Raw genomic sequence first — 27,393 nt, 5'->3', positions numbered from 1 at the left:
ATCTTATTTTTAACTTTCTCACTAAGTACTTTAATCCATCTTATTTAATCCTCACAACATATATGACTTCTCAAATATTGAAAGGGACATCAATGTTATTTCTAATTGACAGATAAAGATGTCACAATTTATAAAGTTGAAGACTTCATTTGAGGTCACAGAATAAGTGGCTTTGTGCGAAGTAGTTCTCAGAACCTTTGCAATACAGTCCTTCATATTTTGCTTCATCATGCTATCATCCTTTTATGCAGAAACATGTGCACACACACACATCCCAAATTCAGACTTTTTAATTCAGTCTGATGAATGATGGACATGAAAAGCTCCCTTTACACTGCAACACCAGACATGAAGAATTCCTGAATTTCATTATACTTAAATAAGGAAGTCTAACACAAGGAGCAAAGACAAAATAATTAAGCATTTAAAAATGTAGTATTATTAAATGACATCTTTGTAAAAAAAAAAAAAAGTTTTATAGAGGTTTGGTGAGCTATTTTCTAATTTTACCAGCATGGAAGCAAAGAGCTCATTAGGTTAATGTTCAAAAGGCTGATGTTCATTTTTTTTATCAAAGCACCAATCATGCAAAGTAGGGTTGCAGCTGCAAAAGGAATGCTTTGCTCAGTTCCTTCCTCTAAAGGGACACCAGGCAGTGGACATGCAAAGGGGATCCCAAATGGATCCAGGCCAGAGACTTGTTGCTTTAATTACATCATAATAACTGAAATGGTGAGGTTGCCTTTGCATCCTAAAATAGTTGTCCACTAGCACTGAAATTAAATTGTGTCAGGATCTCATGCTTTTTTTTTCTCTCTGATTTGGAAAAATGACAAGCCTTGATAGTATTTACATCTTGAATTTCTGTGAGAAAGGACAAACATTTTCTAAAGAGATTAAGAAAGCATCTTTCAGGGGAACCTGGGTAGCTCAGTCATTAAGCGTCTGCCTTCAGCTCAGGTCATGATCCCAGAGTCCCAGGATTGAGTCCCCACATCGGGCTCCCTGCTCCGCGGGAAGCCTGCTTCTCCCTCTCCCATTCCCCATGCTTGTGTTCCTGCTCTTGCTATCTCTCTCTCTGTCAGATAAATAAATAAAATCTTAAAAAAACCAAACATCTTTCAGAGCACAAGAGGAATGCTCTCTTCAGACCCAAATGCTTAGAAGAATAAGTAGCATTAAGCTAAACATCTTAAGACCAACTGTTGTAAGATGATATTATCATTAACAATACCTAGTGGCCATGAAGACTAATACTATCATCATGGAATTTTTTTTTTAAGATTTTATTTTTAAGCAATCTCTACACCCTCTATGGGGCTCGAACTCACAACCCTGAAATCAGGAGACGGGTGCTCTACTGACTGAGCCAGCCAGGCACCCCGGCCCCATCAAGGAAAATTTTTGATATAATATTCAATTAAAGAAAATAAGATTTAAAATAGTGTGTATAAGTACATTACAGCCTTGAAAAAATATGTACGACAGACAGGCTAACTCTAGTTTTACCCACCCCCAGATGGTTGATAATGTGTTTATATACTTTTATATGTTAATCTACTAAATTAAAAAATATGTGTAAATCACATTCTAGGAAGGTTATTTAAGACCATTAGGCTTGAAATTAGCTCATTTGTTAGAAATATGTAATATTTAGTTGCTAGAACTCAGGCATTTTGTTGTTGTCATCCGACTCACCTTTCCAATGGGCAGCATCTGTTCCCACAATTCATCTGTGAAGTGAATGCACAGCTTTTTTCTTAACTCTTTTAACAGTGACCACAATGGCTGGACTGCTTTGCATCATGCTTCCTTAGGCGGGTACACTCAGACCATGAAGGTCATTCTTGACACTAACTTGAAGTGCACAGATCAGCTAGATGAAGAAGGGGTATGTACTGTATTCCTCATACCTACCCAGTGTCTTGGCATAGGAGAAACTTCCAAAATTGCAAGAAAGACTTCTTAGCCACTCTCTTTCCTTCCTTGCTGCATTTATACTGTTTTTTGGGTTCTTACTCTGCAGGAAAAGAATAAGGAGAATGCCAATGGGGTGGATGTGTGTTGAGAACACCTCTTAAGTCTCATAGAAACTCCACAGGCCCATGTAGATAGATGAAACAATTTTCACTACTCCCTGGTGAACCGAGGAAAATGAAGAGGTTAGGGATAAGTTTTCATAAAACTAAGTGTACTGGATTTGAGGACTATCCTTTATTCTGCTATGATGTTCTCCCTCTTTTTATGGAGTGTATTAAAATAAATGCACATTCTTTCATGAAGTGATAGAGGTTGTCACTGCTTTTTGAAATGTCTCTATGTGGCAGAATTAAAGACTGGCAACCCTCTAGCAATTTCTGATTTTTTTTTTTTTAATTTCACAAGCCTGTGAAAACCCCAAATCTGGAAATCATTGTTCTAAGACAATAAATCTCTTAGAAGTATTCTGTGTTCAATCCAATATCCTTACCCTGAAAGTCTGTCATTTATCCTTGTGGAATCATCCCACAGCAAAAACAAAATAAAACAAACCATTTTGAATTCCGTATATACACACACAACACCCCTCTCCCTCTCCCCGCCCCCACACGATGTTCGAACTATAAATTCATTATGCAAAGCCTGATTCTTAACACTGGCTTTAAATTTTATGATTTTGGTATTAAATTGTTAAGTTTGTTAATAATTTATTTTAAGCAGTCCAACAATGAAAGCAGAAAAATAGCCGAAGGATGAACAGCCATTGTTACTGGATTTTCTGTGTTGTATTTTTTCTAAAAGAACACTGCACTTCACTTTGCTGCGAGGGAAGGCCATGCCAAAGCTGTTGCACTTCTTCTGAGCTACGATGCTGACATTGTTCTGAACAAGGAGCAGGCCTCCTTTTTGCATGTTGCGATTCACAATAAGAGGAAGGAGGTGGTTCTTACCACCATCAAGAACAAAAGGTATGCTGTCTCCCTATCCCACTGTCATTTAGTGTCCTCTGACATGTGGGATGATAGACAACCTGAGAGGAAACAGGAAAAGAGTAAGTTTCAGCTGTTAATCAACATTCCTTAAACATCACTTGTTTACATAAAATATTTAATTAACTCTTTGGGTAGCAACAGACATGTTATTTAACCTCTCTGGTTTTTGGTTGCCATCTGTAAATTATGGGAGCATAGATCACCTTCATAACACCCATGTAAGACGCATGGGCTTCAGACATGTGTCGTCTAGTCATTGTCTATCACACTCTGCCCTGGATCTGCCTGAATCTGCCCAACATTCTCTTGTTAACAGAAATGTCAAACCTGGATGTTGGTGAAAATAATCCCCAGGGTATATCCATGCGTTATTAGGGCCATCTATTGGAATTTCTCTTAACACATGATCTTTTGTAATTGTGGATTTTTAAACCATACTCTAAGGAGTTTTAATGATGAAGTTGGTGCATAGTTTGTCCTACTTTTCGTACATAAACTTTTTGTATAATCACAGAAATGCTCAAGGGTCCAGTGTCACCCAGTCATGGACACAGAGATGAGCCATGTCCTATTCAAGACAGATCAAGCCAGTGTTTTGATCTCAAGATCCCTCTGCTGATCATTTCTTTGAAACACTAGCCAGTGCAAGTGTGCAACTGGAAGTTTTCTACTTATTATGCAGATATTCTAGATGAATCTTACTGATAGGGTTAACAGAAAATTTGGGTACTTTCTAGAAGTAGTCTCTTATGACATAGATCAGATCTTGGAGGTAAATGTCTCTTCTTTACTTCCTGTTGGGGATTTATTTCCCCCTTGGTATCATAAGTATCTTCTTGTTCTGTCCAACTGGATGGTGATGAAGAAAGGAGCAGACTATGCAGTCTTCTGGCAGAATCCATGCTTATTAATGTATTTGACACATGTTGTTTTGTAGTTTAATGCAACACATGGTATATACATGGATTAAATGTTAAATGTCATGTGTCCAGTACTATGTTGTTATTGTATATACATGAATGTGAATATCTCTACTCAACATGACCAGCTCATACTATTTCATGATTTCAGGATGAGAAGAAGGTAAAAGCTTACCTTCTTTAGAAGGCATTTATAGAAAGAGAATAGTGATTATAACAGCCATCCTGGAATTTGCCCACATTTCTAGTTTCCATTAATGGACAAAGATCCTATTAATGGATTGATCTTGATTCACATATTGGTTCCACTGGAACAAATTCAGGTTTCTTCTAAAGATATAATCTTGAATCTCAACTGGTAGCTTTGTTGTATAGAACAGAAAGATTAAGACCTTGTGTTTGTTTTATTATTATCACTATTGTTATTTTTTACAGATGGGAAGAATGCCTTAAGGTTTTTAGTCATTATTCTCCAAGCAATAAATGTCCAGTCATGGAAATGGTAGAATACCTCCCTGAATGCATGAAAGTAAGCTCTCCAGACAGAACTGCTTCTGGGTATATGCTTGGCATGTAATATAATATGAGGATTTATTATTGTAATCACAATGTAAAGAATAGAAATTTTCATTTTTAAAGTAAAGTTTCTAGTTTCCCATAGGCTGTCAGGGAAGTTAGCCAACAAGTATTTAATAAGGACCTACTTGGATTAAAGAATACTGTTAGTTGTTAGGAAAAGAGAGTCAACAGATTTTTTTATTCACATAATTCAAGTCTAGAACAGAGACTACTAATGGTGGTTACTGGCTGAATAAAGCTCTAGGTGGCTTTTTGGGGCCATCCATGTTATTATTTCAAATCTACAGTAGTTGTTAACATTTAACACCAGGATGCCTCCCTTAAAGATCCAGATATCTGGCTTTCTGTAAAAATCAGAAGATCTGGTTACCGGGCCTCCTTCTCACGAGGAAGGAACTGCTGGGCTAGTAGCAGCTGCTTCCTTTAGATGGGACAAACACTACTCCCATTTGGTACACCTCTTCCTTTTGTATACTCCGTCTAATGCCTACTGTCGGTTGCCATGTATTGTTATTCTGGTGCAACTGCTCTCCTTGTAGTAGAGAGATATTTCTCTATATCTGCCTCTACCCACAGTGTGAAGACAGAAGCCAGCCCAGGGAGAGCCCACATTTCAGAAACAATGGGAAAGAGCTCTTAAGGCTGGCACAGTTGATTCATTTACACTACCTGCTTGGCCTCTAAGGACCTCCAAATGTGTAATTCTCTGCTGGATTAAACATATACCCAGCATGTGACTGGACTCCTACAACAAGAGTAACAGCCACGAATTGTTGAGGATGTGAGTGTATAAGGATGCAGATAAGAGACCTCCTTGGGAAGGCTGAGGTTTGAAGATTGGGATAGATATAGAATAAATCAAAAAGAGAGGAAGGACGTCGAGTGTCATTCATAAGGAAAAATATATTCAAATACTGGAGGAGGCAGTGAGACATAGTGACACAGGGGACATAGGGCCAGGTTCAGAGCCTGATGGTCCTGGGATTTAGTCCTGGTTCTGCCTCATGCTGTGCTGCTTTAGGCAAGTCATTTCACCTCTCTGAGCTTCATTTTCTGCTTTTTTTTTATTTTTTATTTTTAAAAAAGATTTTATTTGAGAGACAGAGCATGGGCACAGGGGAGAGGCAAAGGGAGAGGGAGAAGCAGATTCTGCATTGAGCAGGGAGCCCAATGATGTGATGATACAGGGCTGGATCCCAGGACCCTGGAATCATGACCTGAGCCAAAGACAGTTGCTTAACCCACTAAGCCACCCAGGTGCCCCCATTTTCTGCTTCCTTCACCTCTAAAGAAGTGTTGCTGATCCTGATCTTGAAAAGTGATTACAAAAATTAGATGTAAAATATATGAAGTATTCAGGATGGTGCTTGGCTTATATTATACATCCTACTATTTTTATACTTCTGTGGTTATTCGTACTATAGCTACTCACACGTACTATTTTATTCAGTAAGCACTTAATTTGTGCTAAGTGCTGTACATGCATTTTTTTATTTACAGTAGAAATTGGAGCCAGTCCAGTCCATAAATTAGCATTTCAGGTGCTTAAATTTCATCAAAGGGCACATAAATATTCAGGATTGAAAATGATCTCAGAATTTCTTACTTAATAAATCCATGGACTCTGTCCTAATGAATAATCAGAGGTACAGATTTATATACAGTAATATGTCTGCAGCATTAATAATAGTAAATATGTTAGAAATATTCACATATGGAAAACATGGGATAGAACTGAAGAAATTATACCAAAATGTTGATAAGAATTATCACAATTGAGAGACTATGGACTCTGAGAAACAAACTGAGGGTTCTAGAGGGGAGGGGGGTGGGGGGATGGGTTAGCCTGGTGATGGGTATTAAAGAGGGCATGTACTGAATGGAGCATTGAGTGTTATATGCGAACAATGAATCATGGAACACTACATCAAAAACTAATGTAATGTATGGTGATTAACATAACATAAAAAATGGGAAAAAAAGAATTACCACAATTGTAGGATTATGATTAGGTTTTTTTTTTTAAGATTTTATTTATTTATTTGACAGAGAATTAGCGAGAGCAGGAACACAAGCAGGGGGAGTGGGAGAGGGAGAAGCAGGCTTCCTGCTGAGCAGGGAGCCCGATGCGGGGCTCGATCCCAGGACCCTGGGATCATGACCTAAGCCGAAGACAGACGCCTAACGGCTGAGCCACCCAGGCTCCCCTCTTTTCTTTTTTATACTACTATATATTTTCTAGTTAGTTTTCTATAATTTCCTTGTATTTTAATATTGTGAATTTTTCCTTAAATAGGGAAACTTGAAGGTCTTTCTGTTTAGCCTCACGTGACACATTTGAATAATTTACATAATCCCTCCCCCTGGGTACACCCCACCCCCACCCCCGGCCCGCCTAGCTTTATTTTGCCTGTGCTGATGATTATAAAATTCTCAGTCTGAGACCGGCTTCTCCGGTTCTGCTTTGCCCAGCACTGCTGACTAGCTTTGTCTTTATTTTTTTTTAAAAGATTTATTTATTTATTTATTTATTTATTTATTTATTTTTATTTGTGAGACAGAATGAGATAGAGAGATAGAGAGCATGAGACAGGGGAGGGTGAGAGGGAGAAGCAGACTTGCCCCTGAGCAGGGAGCCCGATGCGGGACTCGATCCCGGGACTCCAGGATCATGACCTGAGCCAAAGGCCATTGCTCAACAAACTGAGCCACCCAGGTGCCCCTGTCTTTATTTTTTTTTTGATGTTGCCTTTTATGACCCTTAGTATTACTGCCTGGTCACCAATAGAGATTGAACTTTTTTAAGTCCCTTGGTGCTTGAGGACAGCAGTGCCCTCCCAGTGGGGCCTGGGTCCCTGTTTCTCCCCTGCAGAGTGCTGTCCAGTCCTCCACCCTTGTGTCTTGCAGGTCGGGTTGACCAGATGTCCCAGGAGTTTTGGGGTACACACTGGTGGGTTCATCTGAGACTTTGTGTCCAGACTCTGTTCCAGGAGGGCAATCTAACTGAAGTATTTTTTTCTCAGGATGATGAATTTGGGCCACCAGAAAGGTGTCAACACACAGATTGGGGGTAACTGAAATTGTTTATGTTAATAGGTACCCCATAAAAATATTTGTCTCTACACACCCTAGAGGTGTGTCTCTAATGATCCCTTAAGCATTCTCTCCTTGTCTTAAGCATCTAGACGGCCTTCAGTATTGCTGTATATAACACCTATTCCCCATTATGCTGTCCATGCTGCTTTGGATGAATACTTTGTCAGTGTTGCTCAGCAAGTGAGGTACAGAAACCAACACAGTACTCCATGCTTGAGCAATATTATGGAAGATGACACCTAGACCAAAGAAAGACCCCAGTGCTCAGCCATGAGATCACAATTAGAGACAATAAATTATCACTGTAAGATGCTGAGCAAAGGCATCCTTTATATATTCTCTAGAAGCCCAGGACATCAAATCTTAGGCAAAACTAATGAAATATTTCTTACTCAAATTTTAGTAAATGTAATTTCATTCTTAAGCATGTGGTACATTTTCTGAATCACTTGGTATTTCTGAGGCATGCAGTGATAGTTGAAACACTTTATATTTTAAACTTTATTCCTTAATGACATGGATTATAGTTTATCTTTGGGGTACTAGAAATAAAGGGAGAGGAGGGGAATATCTTGGGTATAGTTTTAGAAAGGGAATTAAATCCTGTCTCTTATGTAGTCTTCTGACTAATATCTTAGCCACTTTTTCTTTCTTAAAGGTCCTTTTAGATTGCTGCATAATACCCTCCACAGGAGACAAGTCTTGCCCAGACTACCATGTAAGTTTATTTTATCATGATAATTTGAAGTTTATTCTAATTTTTTAATGAATATTAAAAACAATGTTACTAGAGTTCCACGATCTCAGAAGATGTCAATTATTGTCTTCATTTGTCATATTATTATATCATCTACATGTGAGAGAATTTTTATTCCATTTTCTTCCAATATTTTGTTTCTAATAGCATTATTTAGGGTTGTTTCTAGTCTTCATATTTTCTTCAGCAGTACTGCCTGCACAATGAAGTTCCAAAGATCTAAGTGATCTTTTGAGAATTCATCTTCTTCCATGACTATGGGTTACAGAAGGTTAAGTAACAGCCTCCTAAGATATTTTTTTAATTTTTTTAAAAAATATTTTATTTATTTGAGAGATATTGAACACGAGAGCATGAATGGGGTGGGGAAGGGCAGAGGGAGCGGAAGCGGCAGACTCCCCGCTGAGCAGGGAGCCCACCTCGGGGTTCAATCCCAGGACCCTGAGATCATGAACTGAGCTGAAGGCAGAGGCTTAACCAACTGAGCCACCCAGGTGCTCCTAATATAAAAATATTTATTTTTTGAAATTAAGGTGAAATAACTTAATCTACATATCTTCAGACAAAAATGACTCAATTTTATTTGAACTTCTTAATTTTCAGCAGAATGATAGCCTTGCATATTTGATTTGTCAAGACCTATTTTGGGGGTATATACTAGACTGTTAATTTTTTCAAAATTTTATCTCCTACAGATTGAGTATAATTTCACATATCTTCAGTGTCCATTAGAATTTACCAAGAAAGTAACACCTGCACAGGATGTTACATATGAGCCTCTTACAACCCTCAACGTAAGTCTGGCATTTTCATTATCCAGGTAGTTTCTACATGGGTTCTATAATGTTTTGGTGCAGTAGTTCCAGGAAGGGGCCTGGAAAGAATTCCACATTAATAGTTTTAGGTCTCTGTCCTCCATGTGTCCTAACCCTTTATTTTTTAGGAAAGAAAATAGTCATTTTCTATAGTTGCTATAATTTGATCTGCCTTAAAGTTCCACACTCTTGACCACTTTTGTCTTAATGGTCACTTAAACCTGCCCCAACCCAGAATCCAATAAACCATGGACAACATGGGCTGACAATCAGCACTTGCTCCCCACCTCCATCCACCTAAATATAAACATACATAGTTAAGAGTTTCCTTCATGCAAAACCACGGGAAAATTCAAGGCTGATATTTTATAATCATAGCTTCTAAGACAGCTAGCCTCTGGGCTCCACAGTAAACTCTGAGCTTTCAGAACCTTAGATGCTTCTGGAGGAGTGATCCCAATCTGAAAGCAGGCCCAGCATGCACAGTGTGGACCCAAATTGCCCAAGAGACTTAAGACCAAACCAGCTCTTATTCCAAAGAGTACTTTTACATTTCCAGCAGATGGGACAATAAAAACCATGCCAAGATGACCCACTGCAGTCTAAATCAGGGGTCTCAAACTCAAATAGCTACAGAGGAAACAGGTAACAGAGGGTCTAAAAGGAGATCAGCTACTAGCATCAACAAGTTGGTGCCATCTGGGAAGGGCAGCCCAGCCTTATAAACACTGGCAACAAATTGACACTGTGTGCAAGCAAAAGAAAACCTATTTGAGGGTTGGATTTCCAAATGTGGCCCAGGGTCTAGATCTGTGTTAATATGGTAACCACTAGCCACATGTGACTACTTAAAACTAATTAAAATTAAATAAAGTTAAAAGTTCATTTCTTCATTTGCAGTAGCCACTCAGTAGACAATGTGCCTTGTGGCTTTCCTATTGAACACAAATACAGGACATTTCCATCACTGCAGAAAGTTCTATTGGATAGCACTGGTCTAGACAAATTGGGAATTTTCATTCACTTTAAATGAATTCATTTCTCTGAATGGAAGCCTTTGGTACAGACCATGGTATCAACCATCACCTAAGTGATATCTAGAAGGCTTGCTAAGTACTTGGAGTAGGAAGGATGCAGAGCCCCATGGACTTTATGCCCACAAGGCTGGCAGTGGAAACTGACTCTCATATTGGCTTTATGCAAAGCATTTTAGCTCTGCTGGAGTATGTTATGTTTTGCAGTTGTTATTATGGTTCAGACTCAGTAGCCAAATGACCTAAAAGTAACTAAGAATTTTTGTGTACGTATGTGGAAGTTTTTAAATTGTAATTTACAGAATAGGCAATACTTCTATCAGGGTATGTCAGGAATGAGAATAGGAGGAAACAAAATCTTTGTAGATTCTAAAACGTAATAGATTTAATAAAATATAGACTTAATAATTTATATGAAACAGGCTTGCTTGAATAAATACCCTGCACTTAGTGGACAACTTTTGGCATGATTGAATAGTGCCTTAATAACATGACAAACCTCTCCTTATTGTAACTGAGCTGAGGGGGTTCTTCTGGAAGGATAGCTGGTCTGTCATAGGAAATTACTGTGCACAGAAGTCTGAGAGTCTAGATGGACCTGTCAGTGCTTAGATTCAGGCAAGACAGAAACCAGTCCCTTGGGCATCTCCCTACAAAGTTAGAATATTCCACACCTCTCTTTCCTCCTCAGGGAGAAGCTAGGAGTTGGGAATTTTCTCTTGATCTCACTGCTCTGTGCTGGGAGAGGGACTATGGCAAGTAAATGCCATGGATTTTCCTGCTGTCTTTGATGTGGTTCTTCCTGGCTACAGGCTCGCTTGGGGTGCAGGAACCTTTTAACTTGTTTCTGTATTTCTCACAAAGGCAGTTTCCAGGTATTGCTATTAAGTTGATGTCTCTTCTCTCCATGGGTATAGGAGGGTCTGGGACTTTCTGTTCCATCTTGCTGACATCACTTCCTATATTTTTTAAAAATATTTTATTTATTTGTTTGACAGAGAGAGAGCAAGAGAGGGGATACAAGCAGGGGGAGTGGGAGAGGGAGAAGCTGGCTTCTGGCTGAGCAGGGAGCCCAATGCAGGGCTTGATCCCAGGACCCTGGGATCATGACCTGAGCTGAAGGCAGACGCTTAACGACTGAGCCACCCAGGCGCCCCCCTATATGTATTTCTTGAATAATAAAAAATTAATTTGGGGACACCTGGGTGGCTCAGCCGGTTAAGCATCTTGATTTTGGCTCAGGTCATGATCTCAGGGTTGTGAGATGGAGCCCCAAGTCAGGCTCCATACTGTGTGTGGAGCCCATTTAAGATTCTTTCTCTCCCTCTCCCTCCTTCCCCCCACTAAGAAAAGAATTTTGAAATAGATAGAGTTCCTAATAATTCACGAAAACCTAATAATCTACAAGCTAATTTAATGACTATGTGTACTATTCAAAATTCCTCTAGAGAGATAAGCCTGAGTTTCTTCAAGGAAAGAACAAGGGTGTAGAGCTTCCTTATTTATCTTTAATATCCTTTCCAGTTGTAATTTTGTATAAGATTAAAATGCTTATTCTATGTCAACTAGTGAGAAATTGAAAGAGACAAACTGAATCAAATAACTGCATCTGTATAAAATTCTCTCTAGCTTGTTTTTGAAAATATACATTCTTGCTATAATTTTTTATTTTTCAAACTTTCATAAGGAAGTGTTACTTTTACAATATTAAAATAAATTTATAAAACCAGCAAGCAAAAAGCTTAGTTTATACTTACTAGTTTAATTGATTTTTATTGATCTTTCCTTATTTCTCAGGTAATGGTACAACATAACCGCATAGAACTTCTCAACCATCCTGTTTGTAAAGAATACTTACTTATGAAATGGTGGGTATTAAGTAGTATTTCTTTTTATTTTTATTTATTTTTATTTTTTTTTAAAGATTTTATTTATTTATTCATGAGAGACAGAGGAGGAGAGAGAGAGGGAGAGAGAGAGAGAGAGAAGCAGAGGGAGAAGCAGGCTCCCAAGGAGCAGGGAGCCCGATGCGGGACTCGATCCCAGGACCCTGGGATCATGACCTGAGCCGAAGGCAGACGCTTAACCATCTGAGCCACCCAGGCGCCCAGTAGTATTTCTTTTTAATGCCCCCATTAAGTTTGTTTAAAGCCTTCTAATTATGTTTGGATTTTATTATTTTAATGTTTTACACTTCAAAAAAGAAATGTGTTGAAGGCAAATTTTGGTATTAAAATGCTGTTATCTTTGACATTAAATGAAATATTTGGGGGGTGGAAATCTTTATATAAGACATGAAGAAGCACTCCTGGGCCTTGCATTTTAGTGGACAGTGAAGTGAGAGGGGTACCTGAGAAGACCAATCAATGTGGAAGTCAGAAAATAGGAGCTAAAGTCTCTGTTCTTCCATTACTTGGTGAGAGATTTTAAGTAAGTCATGATTTTCTGGGAAGTTGAGATTCCTTTCCCGAAAATGAAAAAAGGTGAATTTGAAGATCTTGGTTCTAAAGTTCAATGAATTTACCAAATAGACTTCTGAGAGAGATTATAACTACTTTTTCCATTTTTTATCTTATGCATTTTTTTGTTGAAATTGTGATTTATTTTTGTAGGTTGGCTTATGGGTTTAGAGCCCATGTTATGAATTTAGGATCTTACTGTATTGGTCTCCTGCCTATGACCTTTCTTGTTATCAGTATAAAGCCAGGTATGGCTTTCAACTCAACTGGAATCATCAATGAAACTAGTGATCATTCAGAAATCTTAGACACCAAGGTATTTTGGATTGGTCTTTATATTTCAACTTTTTAAAATAAAATTATCCAAAGTGTGGTTTTTTCCTTAGAAATGCTAACCCCATAATCTGAAATATCAGGACTTTATTATAAATAGACTGTAGAATTCACATATGAACAATTTCTCCTAAAATCCTTTGTGGAATGAGAGGTACTATAAGTAAATAGGTCAGTAAATGAGTTTGTAAATTAAAGAGAATTGACATGTATGAGATACTAGTTTAATGCTGGAGTTTAAAACTTTAGGTCTACAAGAAAGCAGATTTGAGGCTGTCAGGGATTTTGGGGAGAGGAAGTGTTTCTTAGTGGATACAGGGTTTGTGTTTGGGGATGATGAAAAGTTACTGAGCTAGATGATGATGGATGGAGGTGGTGGTTTCCTTCATGTCACAGAATTACACATTTTGAAATGTAAATATACATGTAAAATGTAAAACTTTGAAAATGGTAAATTTTATGTTTATGTGTATTTTACCATAGTAAAAATTTTTTTTACATAGGTCTACAGATTTCATATCCTTTTAGAATCCGTTTGGTAATTTTTGAACCTCCCTTAAAAAGGACATTATGAAATGGGTATGAGTTGTCTTTATATTGATATCACAGTAATTTTCTGTTTAAAGCAAATATGAACAGTATGTAGGAATGAAACAGAAGAAAAATGAAATATTTAATAGTGGAAATTATGAAGACGCTTAAGTGTTGTTTTATTTGATATCCTTCATAATGGTTTGTTTTGTATTTTTCTGTTTCAGAATTCATATTTTATAAAAGTTTGCATGATTTTAGTTTTTTTATCAAGTATATTTGGATATTGCAAAGAAGTGGTCCAAATTTTCCAACAGGTACACAATACATTTTGTATCTCTAAAGTTGCAAATATTTTAATATGCAGAACATAAATTGCTGAACTATTATTGAAGCAATATATATCAGAATAAAATCACATAACTTGACAAATGTATAGATTGGAAATACCAAGCATAAACTTTTCAAACTGTAGAAATCACGTGATTTTAGATAAGACTCCTGCATTGAATGGTGCCTATTTGATAAATCTGAAGTAAGTATGTTCCCATTGTCCTAGTCCATATGGGTCTGCTTGGCTACAAATGAACTTATGAATGACTTTTCTGTATTTTTTCTGATATCACTTAGATATTTTGCTAACATAATAGATTTTGAATTTGATACTTTTAGTAACAGTTTATAAAGAACTTACTTGGTCGATGACTCCATTTCAAATGGGTTTTTCTTTGAAATGCTTTCTTAATTAGAATGCTTTTCTTTATTGGATAAAATTTCAAGTTATAAAAAAATTTGAGAACTCTTTATAGCATAATTTTTACTTCATACCTTATTTTTTTAATGGGTGAACCAAGTTCAGATCAGACTCAAGAATTATGTGAATTATCTACAGGTCCTTATTCTGGCTAATAATTGGTATCAGTCTTTTATTTCTCAGTGTGGAGGTTAAAAGTCTTTTATTGATTTTTTGGGTTTTTTTGTGCATCTTTCTATAAGATATATCTTTTATACAATACCTCATTTTGTGTGAAAATTTACTTTGTTATATAAGCACATTGATATGTGCATTAAAGAATGTTAATGATAATTACAATGCTTCATATTTGCTTGATATACATTTCAAGTACTTATGTGTGTGTGTGTGTATGTAGTTGCAGTAAATTGTCACAATTCTGAGAATTAGACTATATTGTTCCATTGTAGCCCAAATGATTTAGGGCATATTAATCTTGTCATAATGTTTATTTTTCACAGATTATAACCTAAACTATAAAGTTATATGATTTCTCTAACAGAGTTGTCTCCACATTTTTTTTTATTGATACTAAAATCATCACCTCTATAGGAAATTTGATGTCCAAAACATGAAATCTTTAAGAGTAGGAAATGACATCAGATTTTTGCGGTCATTAAGTCTTAGCACAGGTCTCAAACCTCCTTAGAAGCAGCTTTAGTTTATTTGTATCCTGAGAAATTCACATGTATGTCCTTACACAGACATAAAGGAATTAATTAAACCAACTGGCAGCTCCCCAGGAATTTCCTTAAGAAGGGATGGACTCTACAGAAAAAGCCCAGGAAGTTATAGAATTTCCTTAGGTATCAGATTCCCAAAGTGTGCCAGGTCAACAGAAAAGGCTGGGCCACCTCCAATACTGGTCCATATCCAGGGCTCTGAGTTCAGTCGAGGATGGCAGAAGCTGGCTTCTTGGTCCTAAACCTCTCCCAACTGCAGTGCCACAAAAATGTTGCTGCTGGTCAACGTGTGTGTGTGTGTGTGTGTGTGTGTGTGTGTGTGTGTGTGTGTGTGTGTGTGTGTGTGTGTGTGTGTGTGTGTGTGTGTGTGTGTGTGTGTGTGTGTGTGTGTGTGTGTGTGTGTGTGTGTGTGTGTGTGTGTGTGTGTGTGTGTGTGTGTGTGTGTGTGTGTGTGTGTGTGTGTGTGTGTGTGTGTGTGTGTGTGTGTGTGTGTGTAAGATGCCAGGTCTTGGTCTCTACATGTGGTAATTCTGAATTCTTTTCAACCCCAGAAAAGGAACTATATTTTGGATCATGCCAATGCAGTTGAATGGATTATCTATACAACAAGCATCATTTTTGTGTCACCCTTATTCATTGGTATACCAGCTTCTGTGCAGTGGCAATGTGGAGCGATTGCTATATACTTCTACTGGATGAACTTCTTATTATATCTTCAGAGGTAAAGCCAGCTTGAATGATTTCTATATCCCTTAGGTGTTTTTAACATCAAAAGAAGAACTATTTTAAGTACCATAAATTTATAATTGGCTTATTCCTTTTCCAATTGTTTTAGACTGCGAAGATACATTTTATATACTATTAAGGAAAAGGTGAGAGAGGTCTGGAGCTCAGAGTGTAGACCAAGAATTCTTAACCTTGGCATTACTGAAATTTGTGGCTAGGTATTTTTTTGATGTGGAGGGCTGCCCTGTGCATTGAAGAACGTGTAGCAGCATCCCTGGCCTCTACCCACTAGATAACCAGTAGCAACACCCCCACCATGTGACAACAAAAAATGTATCCAGATATTGTCAGATATCGTCTGAGTGGCAAAATCATCTGCAGTCAAGAATCACTGGTCTAGACAAATCTAGGTTAAATGTGGGGTTTAAATGGGAATAAAAGTATTGGCTATTCTTGGCTTTACTTGGTATTATTTGCTAAGCATTTACTTTAGATTAAAACAAAATGAAGAGATAGGTATGGGAAATAATAGTGATATAAGAGAAAAAATAAGTTCAAAAAACCCAATTCTAGAGGGTGAAAAAGGACTAAGCTCCCTTACCTCCCTGAAGGGCTGAGTTAAGTAACTTTCCCAGGATCTCAGCTAGCAAGCGGACATTTTACCCACATCTTTCTAACTCCAGAGACCATGCTTTTCCTACCATATCATGTGCATCACTGTTTACAAGCACAATGTTGTGGGTTGAGCCCAGCCCCTTGGAAAGGACATGGTATGGTGGGAAGAACTGTGGTCTGGAAGTCAAGAGGCTTCAAGGCAAGTCCAGGTACTGCCACTCTGTTGGCTTTGCCATTATCAGTGACCTTAGCAAGTTCCTGGACATCTTTTGGGAACCTAGTTTCTGAGACCTCTGAAGTCTCTTTCAGCTTTAAAGTCTCATGATTCCCCCTTTAACAAGTTGTCTTTGCCAAAGGAAATGTCCAAATTGGTGGCTAGATGACCCATTATCTACCTAACCATTTCACAATTTTGGTTTCTGGGAGAGAAAAAGGAAACCTCAGGAGGCCATGTAAATCATATGGGTGTGCCCTTCAGGTATAGCAGCTCATTTAGAGTCTCCCCAGGATGTATCACATAACTCATCTCTAGGATCCCTTTATCAAGCTTTGGTAGCAGTTTCTATGATCCTGGGAAGATTTTTCTCTCCTACTTTGTTTGAAGTGATACCTAGTGGTCAAGTAGTAAAACAAAGATAAACACTAACAAGAAGGAAAAAGAAAACCGTTTGACAAACAGTTTGAAAATAAGACAACTATTCATGATTTCCCATGTCTCCTTTTTGAAAGTAACTGGCCTCACTCATCTATGAAACATAGTACCTAATGCATGATGAATATTAACACTTTGACCAGAAAAGTAAATACATATTTTAATTGTTAAATTTTCCTAGATTTGAAAATTGTGGAATTTTCATCGTTATGTTAGAGGTAATTATGAAAACCTTGTTGAGGTCTACAGTCGTGTTTGTCTTCCTTCTTCTGGCTTTTGGCCTCAGCTTTTATGTCCTCCTGAGTTTGCAGGTGAGGCAGCTACATGAGTAGTTGATTTTGTTGATGTGAATATTAGGAATACATATTTATGCTTAAATCTGAATGGCCTAGAAAATTAATAGTAACAGCTTTTTATCTGATAAAATTGCCTTCAAATTATTTTTATTGAAGGAAAAAATATCTTCTAACTCAATGGCTTTCTTTCATTGTCAAAATGTTTATATAATGCATGATGATTTGTTATAGATGCAGAAAAGATCTTTTTGATGACTTTATTGCCAGTTTATTAGTAGTTCCTATCACTTTCAGTAGCTATAGTCCTGTGACTTAAAAAAGTATTCTAAATATGATTTTTATCATTTTACTCTTCAGGAAATATTTTTTCATTATATGTATTTTGCATTTCACTTTTACCTTACCATCTTTTCTCAGGATGCGTTCAGCTCTCCATTGCTTTCTATAATCCAGACCTTCAGCATGATGCTAGGAGATATTAATTATCGCGATGCCTTCCTAGAACCGTTCCTGAGAAACGAATTGGCATATCCAGTTCTGTCCTTTGTACAGATTATTGCTTTTACCATGTTTGTCCCAATTGTACTCATGAATTTACTTGTAAGTAATTTATCCTTATTTTCTGTTTGTTGATCATTTGGAGCATTTAGCAATGATAATTATTCTTAGCTTCCTTCATCTCCCTTCATGAAAGTCAAAAGGGACTATTATAAAATCCATTCATTCAACATTCATTTAGTGCTTGGGGTGTGCCAGGCACAGCATGAGGCCTAGGGGATGCCAGGATGCATTCACTTGGTAGATACTTACGAAGAATCTAGACACTGATCCAGGTGCTGGGAAACAGTGGTGAATAGACCAATACCCAGTCCTTACATTATAAGCTAGTCATGAAGTTAAGTAGTAAATAAAGACATATGTAATATAACGTCATGGGGATGATAAATGCTATGAGGAACTACAAAGCTAAAGAATAAGGAAATAAAGATGAATGGTGTTTGCTGCTCTGGAGTTGGGATAGGGGGTCAGAGGTTGGGCAGAGATCTTGGTGGAATGAAGGATTAGAACCTCATCTCTGCCTTTAAATTTCTCATTGACCAGAGATTCAAGTGGGGAAGAGCCTCTCAGGCACGAGGACATCTGTGGCATTCAGGTGCCATCTCTAAACCAGTTACAGGCTAACATCCCCAGCGGACATGAACATGCCCTTCACAGAGAACCCGCTCCAGCCACGAGCATCTTAGCCACTGCAGGCAGAAGTATGTCCCAGGTCCATGGAATGCCCGAGCTGACATTACAATGAATTTTTCCCCCTTATTCGTTGATATAAACATGCACATATTCAGTACACTTCTACTGAGTCTGACTGTGCACCAGGAATTGTGCTATACGGTGTTTCTGAAAAGAAAAGAAAAGAAAAGATTGACTACTTAATGTTTTGATTCACTTACCTGATAAGTTCATTCAGTTACTTGATGCAACTCCCGAGTTTTATTTTGATGACCTAGAAAAATAAAGGATAACACTAAGAATAATAAAGAATGACATAAAGCCCACATTCTTCCCTTAGAATCCCTTATGTTTTGGAAGATAATTATCTAGAAGAGGATTTGGCCTAGCAGTAGTATACATTGGTGCCATCTCTACCTGCACGTCCCAGAAGAAAATCAAACCCAACAGAGCCAAGACTGTCAATGTTTTCTTCCCTTCAAACTCTGCCTCTCAGTAGCACCTTCCTGGTCATCTAACTCAGATCATTGGAAGATACTCTAGATTCAGCTCTGCCCTTTCCTCACTTCTTCCAATAAATATTTGCCTCTTATGCCTACTTCCAGTTGGCTTATACTCTCTTGGTTCTTCATCCATATTGCTGCAGTAGCCCAAAGAGGCTATCTTTTCTCATTTCTCTAATCCTTCCTGCAAATTGTCACCACAGTGATGTTGTAGGGGAAAGCTGAACATGTCAGTGGCTTTTGCATCCCTTTCCCGCCCCCCCCCGCCAGGACTCTTCAATTCAGTCTAAATCCATCAGCATGGCATGCAAGGTCTTCATGATCTGGATCTTACCCAGATCTCACCCAGCTCCCCACTGTTGGCAGGATTTACTCAGACATGCACCAGGAATGTTCATTGAGCGTGCCAGATTTTTCTTTGTGCCTCCTGGGCTCCACACAAGCTGTTCCTTTTCCTGGAAGACCCTCCCACTTTGGGCTAACTCTTTCTAAGCTTTCAACACTCAGCTCAAGCATCATCTCTCTTGGGTAGACTTTAACCAACACCTCCCTGCCATCACCCGAGTCTGAATCAGATGTCCCTTCCTTGTGTTTTCATAATTTTGAGGACACAAATCAGAAAAAGAAAATAAAGCCTACTTTCTAGGTTGTGAGGATGAAATGAGCTAATACAAAGCACTTGAAACAGTGCTTGGTACATGATAAGCATTAAATAAATGTTATGATTAAATATTAGTAATTTACTCTGTGACTCAAGATCAGATATCTTCAGATCCTAGGCAAATATCTTAAATGTGCAAGACAGCCAGTATGAGACAGCTGCTTTTGATGGAGGCTGATATAAAAACTGAGAGAATGCCCACTGAAAGGCTTCCAAATTTAAAATAAAAAACATTATCCTGTCAAGTAAAGCCTACTTGTTGACTATACATGGTTCTCAGTGCTAGTCTGTACACCCTGGAATATACTCTTTCAGTGCTCATTCACTCAGTAGCTATTTTGTGTGTACCTACTATATGCCCTGTATGGTTCTAAGCACTGGGCATACAGTGGTGACTTGGACAGACTGAGCCCTTGTCTCATGCAGTTTACTTGACTTTGAGTTTTTGAGAGCACCAGCATCCACAAGGCTGGTTCAGCATAGGCAGGTACTGATTCTCTAACAAAATAGGCATCAGCTAATGTAAGTGAAATTAATTTGGATTAAGTAGAACTGAGCTCACGGGTTCCCCTCACCTAATTCTATGAAGCCATGGAGTTCTAGATGGAGTTACTGTTTGTTTTGTTTGTTACCAAAGCCGCACCCACCCTTGCAGTGTACCTCTTCCTGCCAAACCTATGTAAGGTAGACATTTCTGCATCGCTTCAGTTTGCTATTTAACTTTTCCATGTTGTCAAGTCACTCTCGTTTACCTTAGATGCCAAACTCCTGGAGTTTGCAACCATGTTGCATGGCTACCCCAGTGGCATTTGATATTCTGTCACCTCTGTCATATGCAAAAATAACTAATTTTTATTTTAATTAAAATGAATTTGATTAATTGGTGTGTGCTAATTTTTTAGGATAGCACTTAAAATTAATGAATCCACCAGTGTGGCTACCATTGTGACAAAGTTATATAGACTTTGCAGTTTGCTGCACGATGTGTTAGCCACGTGTGTTGAGGCCACTGCTAGGCAATTTACATGCTCACTCCCTTACTGCAGCCAAAGAGATCTTAGTGCATTTTGAGGTGAGCCATTAAACTGGTAATAACTTGGTGCTGTGTTGTACTTCAGATTGGTTTGGCAGTTGGTGACATTGCAGAGGTCCAGAAGCATGCATTGTTGAAGAGGATTGCTATGCAGGTAAGTACTGTATTTATTTAAAACTTCTTGAAATTAGCACCATCTTAAGTATTCATGTATGAGAATAGCTGATTTCTTTGAACAGTTATTTAAAACAGATATTTTGTTAGGGCTGAGAAGCACCACGTCTTATGTGCTTCTCAGCACATAAGCAGGTACTATATTGCCTGTCGTGTAAGTAATTTATCCTTATTTTCTGTTGGTTGATCATTTGGAGCATTTAGCAATGATAATTATTCTTAGCTTCCTTCATCTGTCATGCATGTTCTCTGGTATACCTGCTGTAGTCAAAGAATCAGAAATGAGGAAAAAATTTTCAGAACAATATCGGCAGAGAAACGGAGAAATTATCTGGGCCTCTTTTAATGTCAGCATGTGGCCAACCAGGTAGCTAGCTGCTAAATAAGAATATGACAGGTGTGAGGTATTCTGTCTTGTGACAGCCCCGCTGTTCCAAGGAGCTCCTGATATTCTGGCCATAGCCTTGCAGGCTTCCCATATCATGTGTTATATTGAAGTGTTCACTGCATCCATGAGATTTTGTCCCTTTGTTACATCCCTTACATTTTTCTAGATAATTCGATGTAAAGTTTGCTCAACTCAGAGGCTTCTGTATAGGTCCTTGGCTGTTGAATCTTGTGAGGTGGTCTCCTATTATACAATGCAAAACTATTTCTATGCTCTTATCTGCATTGTCTTTAAATTTCATATTTGAATGGGAATACTTGATGCTTCAAAAATATCTGATGACCAGTTGAACATACACATTCAGAAACTTAGGCCAGTTCAAGAGAAAGACAAATTCATGGTAAGATTTAGCTTTATCCTCTTCACTTTTCTTTATCACGCTGATTTCTTCTCTTTTACTCATTCAGCTATCCATTAGCATATGTTTATTTCTGAAAAATACTCCAGTACATGATATTGTGTGGAGCACAATACACCTTAGCATGAGAGAACGCAGAACCCCAGCATAAACTCACCCAGTTACTTACTGACTTTAATAAATAAAATTAATCTAATTAGCACATCAACTAAACATTCAGAGTATAAAATATCAAAATCAACCTAGAACTATCCTTAAACTCTTTTCTGTGACTACTAAGCTGTACATTATACAGAGGGCTTGGCACGTTGAAAGAACAAATATATGTAAATTAAATGGTTAAAATGTTAGGTACAGAAAATGAATGCAAACACAGTTAAGGAAATGCTACATGAAGAGTTGGCATGTGAGCCAGACACTGAAAGATAGGATTTAGAGGAGCAGCGAAGCCAGTCCGGAAGGGCAGGACCCAGCAGGAGCAAAGGGCTGGAGGCAGAATGAGAAGTGGCTAAGGAGGGGTGAAGGGCCACCTGGCCTGGAAGGATGGATCCTTAGGGGGTATCAGGATGATTGAGGGCTTTATTAAAAAATAGCACAAGAAAACCTTAGCTTTTTTTTTTTTTTTTTAAAGATTTTAGTTTTGAGTAATCTCTGCAGCCAACCCGGGGTTCAAACTCACAACCCTGAGATCTAGAGTCTCAATCTCCTGACTGAGCCAGCCGGGCACCCCCGAAAACCTTACCTTTGAAAGAAAGGGCAGTAAATGGTGGAAGTGCTTCAAGTTATTTTGTTAGTGAGTGGGACGTTACTATCAGCTCTTCCAAAGAATGAAAACAAAATGAATGTGGTGTATAAGATGATCTGTTGTTATCTCGACTTAGTGGAGAAAGATTAGAGGAAGGAAGAGCTAACTGACCAGTTACTACTGTAACAGAGATGGAGTGCGGGACTCGAGGGAGGTGGGTGAGGAGAGGAAAAGCAATGTATAAACCTCTTCGCAGGCATGTCATCAGTGCTTCATAACAACCCTTGAAAAGATCAAGGAAAGTAAAGAACGATATAAGCAACAGCCCTACATAAGACGTCTGGGGGAAGCCCACTAAACTACAGTGTTGGTACAGTTGACATGAAAAGCACGATCCTATGTTAGATTTGCTCTCTTCCCTGAAACACGACAGCACAAGGGTCTGTAAAGGAAACAGGCAAAGCAAGTGCTCCTGTGTTATCTGTGCCTTGTTTTGGATCACGAAGAGCACGGACTAGAACACCAGGAAGCCATTCTCTTATTTCCCCTAAGTTGTTTTTTAAGCAAATCTCTACATCCATGTACAACTCTGTCAGACCTACAACCTGAGTCTGAGGCCACATCAGAACCAGAGCATAAGGGGACGGCAGCAGCCCTTTCACAGAGGGACATTTAGTCTTCTTTCAGACCCAAGTGGGGACAGAGAGGTCCCTGGGGCAGGGTTTCTGGGAGCTGTAACAGTTACTCAAAGACAGGAGTCGTGAGTATTTTGAGGAGCTTGGAACTCTTTAGTTTTCAACATGAGTATCCCCACTTCCGGTTCAGGCTGGCAGCTGTAGACAACGAACATGGACAGACATCCACGCATCATAAAAAGAGAGCCACGGAGCTCTCTTACCTTCAACATGGGAAACCCAGCAGGTGGAGGTGCAGATGAGCCCTTAGCCCAGAGCAGCCATGCCCAGTGGGTCCCACCAGACTCACCAAGGTTGGACTTGAAGCTCTGCTTGCCTTCACTCCCCAGGACCATACTGGAGCAAGGAAATCTGGCAGGTCCTATGTAGAAAATGGGCAGGGTTAAGACACACCATATGCTTTGTCTGTTGGCAGGCACTAGACTTGAATCTTTTTCAATCAAGTAAGTGAATGATAACACGTGACCTCTGAAAAAAATGTGTATTTCAAGAGGAAAGGAATATTGCTCTTAAGACCCAAGGGAAAAAGGAACCTTGGAAATTATTATAGAAACCCAAAGAAAATATCTAATTGGTGTTGTAAATAAAATACAAGAAAACATAGCTGTTCTTGAAACTCAACTAGTACATAGCACGTTAAGTGGTGGTAAGTGTTATAAAAATAGGGAAGCAAGATACAGAGCGTGTTGTGTGGGAGAAGGGCCGATGTTTTAAACAGGTGGTCAGGGAGGTTCTTATTATCTCACCATTTGTGGGTGTGAACCACTGAAATGCCCATGTATGAAAATGCCTGTGGTCTTTGCAAACTCACCTACATGGTGATTACAATAAACCTATCTAAACAACAGACACAAAGGACTATAAAAAAAAGTGTGAAAGAGAAAATTTGGCAAACAGAAAGAGCTAAATATCAACTCAAGGTAAATCCGTTAAATGAGACAAAAGATTGTATCTCTGAAAATAGAAATTAGATTCAAGATATGTCATGGATAAACCATTTTGCACCCGACAGCACAGCGTGAAAAGTCGATGAAGTACTACTCTTTGATGTGCCAGTTGTCCTTTCACTGGTTCCTGTCGCAGTCCTCCATCTAAGCATGGCTTCCTCCCCTGTCACAGGTGTGCATCATGCCCGCTGCACAGTCCGGCTGTGTGCATCTTGTCGTACAATGCCCCAGAGTATGGGCTGAGTTGTTGTCGTCTGATATGCCCACTGTCAGCCATGGTCCCTGAACAGTGAACATCTGCTCACTTACACTGAATTCCTTCTTTAAACAGTTTGCCCCAGCTGCAGACTGCTGCCCCTGTCTTGTCAGTGGATGAGCTGAGAGACAGCAAACCTGGCCAGCCCAGCCGCTTCTGCATAAAGCAGGACACAGGAGTCAGTTTTCAGTTTGCTATACTAATGGTTGCTTTTGTGTGATGTAAACATTTCAGATGCTTATTAATGCGTCCTCTCAATAAATCCAAACTGTACTTTAGGTGGAACTTCATACCAGCTTAGAGAAGAAGCTGCCCCTCTGGTTCCTACGCAAAGTAGATCAGAAATCCATCATTGTGTATCCCAACAGACCCAGATGTACAGGGTTATTAGTAAGTACATGTGAAAAATACCGGCATAAAACACGTGATACCATTTGACATTCATTCATTGTGTTATCCTTAAGGGTACCCTTTTACAGACTTTGAGTCACTGTACCTGTGGAAAAGAAGTAATTGTGATTTAAAAAAATAAGTGCACGGTTAACCCACAGTGAGAACGTGATGGGCAGTGTGAGGGAGGCATTTGTCCTACTGGCTCATTCACAACATTTGTGTTAAATGTGTACCACATCCCTATGAGAGCGGGGTGGGTGGTTGGGTGGATCAGCCGTACCCTGTATCTTTTCTTACAGTGTACCTTTTTTTTTTCCTAGTCACATGCCCTTACATATATGTGAAAAAAGTGTGTCTACATGCAAATATAGAGCACATATATACATACGTTCAGGTACATATACGCACGCACGCACGTACATGGGGAATGTACATTATAGAAAATATACTAAGTGTCGAAGACTAAGCAAGCCCCTGCATTATAATGGAAAAGGGACCATATTAAGAGAAGTACTGGATGCTAATCCTGATCATGCCTGGGCTTCCTCATCTCTCTATGAATATTCTGAGTTCTTTGCACATTAATTTTTCATTGTGTGGTCATGAAATGATAAAGTCAATCTGAGTATCAGCCTAGGCTTTATTCTAACTACACTGCTTCCCTGTTTAATTTCATTCATATCCATGGTTGCGACTACTCCTAAAATACAGAAGGCTCAGCAATTAATTCTCTAGTCTAAAGCTCTCTTTGAGTTCCAGGCTCCTATGTCCAGCTCTCTACCTGACATCTTTACTGGTATGTCTCAAGGTACCTCAAATTCGGCATATTCAAAACAAACTCGTGCAAAAGAAACTCACAATTTTCACTCCTCCCATGTTTCACTCCCCCTGCAGGGAAAGAATGAAAAAAACCTCTTCTCTCTCCAAAGTTTCTTATTTCAGTTAATGTCAACACCATTTGCTTGTGCAAGATGTCATCCTTGATGTTTCCTTTTCCCCACTCCTGACCTCTCACAACCAGTAACTCCCATGTTTGGTTGATTAGGCTTCCTGAATGGCCTGTGTGTGCTGCCATCTTCTCTTGCCTGGACTCCTAGAATTGCCTCATTCCCGGTCATTTCATATCTGCCCTTGACCCATTCCAGTCTACCAATGGTTTAAAAGACACTAAATTTTAAAAATATATATTAAAATAGCATTTCAGAAATGTCCTCATGGGAAACTCAGTTGTGTTGCATAATGGTGCAGTTTTAGAGAACAACTAATCCTGTATGGAATTCCACCACTTACGTTATGATGAGCATTTTTCATGAGAAAATATAATTCAGTTAGGCCTTTTCATAAACAATCTTCCACTCCAATTTTCTCCTTCTATATTATCCATACATCTTGTACTTCATTATAATATGCATGATTCATTTTATAGCTCTTTATATGTCTGTTTCTGTCAACAAACTGTGAGCTCCTTGAGGGCCATAGCTAGGTCTTAGCTATTTGTGGTGCTAGCATACCTGGTTCAGTAGCCGAATCATGGCACACATTCAAGAAATAGTTCCTGAATTGAGTTCAATCTGAGTAACTATCCATCTTTTATCCCACAGTGTATATTTCATTTTATTTTTTACATCAAAGAAACAAGACAGGAAATTCCAAATGTTGACACATCTCTAGAAATAGAAATATTGAAGCAGAAATATCGGTATGTGTTTTTCTTTATATCTGTATTGGAGAAACTTAAACTTTTAAATAATGATATATAGTGTAAGGTTATTATATCTGTATTTGAGAAACTTAAAACTTTTAAATAATGATGTATGGTGTAAGGTTATATTGTATATTTGTGTTCATCTCATATTAAGTCATGCTTTAGTTGACTGATGTCATAGTATATTGAGAATGAGAAATTTTTTAGAACCAACAACTTATTTGTTGCAATTCACCAATCAGTTCTGCCAGTCAGTGTCTTAAACTGCATTTCCATGAGCCATCTGAATTCATACATCAAAGCTTTGAAAGATTCTGAGGATTCCTAGAGAAGCTATACTGTGTCCAGTGGTTAAGCATGAGGGCTTTGGAGTTAATTTACCTGAGTTTAAAGCCCTATTCAACTGCTTACTAACTCTATGACCTTGGGCAAGCCACTTAATCTTTCTGTGCAACAACATTTTAATCTTTAAAATAGGAACAAAAATAAACTGGCCAAGAACAGTACAACCTTAAGAAGAACACTTAAACTTAAAAAATGTGTATTGCTTAGAAGGGTTACGACTACCATGAAGCTATGACCTGACACCCTTCTCATAATCTAGGCCTCTCTGCACTCAAGGACTGAAAAGATCATTGACAATAAATTCATGAGACATGTATATCCTTTTAGGCTGAAGGATCTCACTTCTCTTCTGGAAAAACAGCATGAGCTTATTAAACTCATCATTCAGAAGATGGAAATCATCTCTGAGACAGAGGATGAAGATAATCATAGTTTTTTTCAAGACAGGTTTAAAAAAGAATGGTTAGAACAAAGGAATAGCAAGTGGAAATCTGTGTTGAAAGCAGTAAAGACAAACACACACAGCCCTTCACATTAGCCTGCAGTGGGTCTTCCTGTGGGGTGGGGAGGGGCAGTTTGCATGACCCTGCCGGGTCCAATTTCCAGTTTGACAAAAGTGAGGAAAAAGCAGAAATATTC

The 27,393-nt window shown here is 38.5% G+C and overlaps 1 protein-coding gene across 1 annotated transcript in view; it reads left to right on the top strand.

The window, feature by feature from the left end:
• Window positions 1–27,393, top strand: part of TRPA1 (transient receptor potential cation channel subfamily A member 1) — a 53,023-nt gene extending 25,630 nt beyond the window's left edge. Inside the window, exons 13-27 of the mRNA XM_027623985.2 lie at window positions 1,777–1,891; window positions 2,782–2,948; window positions 4,328–4,421; window positions 8,226–8,285; window positions 9,020–9,118; window positions 11,971–12,041; window positions 12,786–12,948; window positions 13,724–13,813; window positions 15,524–15,693; window positions 17,147–17,276; window positions 17,679–17,861; window positions 20,774–20,842; window positions 24,591–24,701; window positions 26,306–26,403; window positions 27,082–27,393. Coding sequence (XP_027479786.1) covers window positions 1,777–1,891; window positions 2,782–2,948; window positions 4,328–4,421; window positions 8,226–8,285; window positions 9,020–9,118; window positions 11,971–12,041; window positions 12,786–12,948; window positions 13,724–13,813; window positions 15,524–15,693; window positions 17,147–17,276; window positions 17,679–17,861; window positions 20,774–20,842; window positions 24,591–24,701; window positions 26,306–26,403; window positions 27,082–27,292 — 1,831 coding nt within the window. The 3' untranslated portion in view covers window positions 27,293–27,393. The remainder of the gene's footprint in view (window positions 1–1,776; window positions 1,892–2,781; window positions 2,949–4,327; window positions 4,422–8,225; window positions 8,286–9,019; window positions 9,119–11,970; window positions 12,042–12,785; window positions 12,949–13,723; window positions 13,814–15,523; window positions 15,694–17,146; window positions 17,277–17,678; window positions 17,862–20,773; window positions 20,843–24,590; window positions 24,702–26,305; window positions 26,404–27,081) is intronic.

Source organism: Zalophus californianus, chromosome 4 (assembly GCF_009762305.2).
Source record: "Zalophus californianus isolate mZalCal1 chromosome 4, mZalCal1.pri.v2, whole genome shotgun sequence".
In the NCBI taxonomy this organism is placed as follows: domain Eukaryota; kingdom Metazoa; phylum Chordata; class Mammalia; order Carnivora; family Otariidae; genus Zalophus; species Zalophus californianus.
This window is presented reverse-complemented; position numbering and strand designations above follow the sequence as displayed.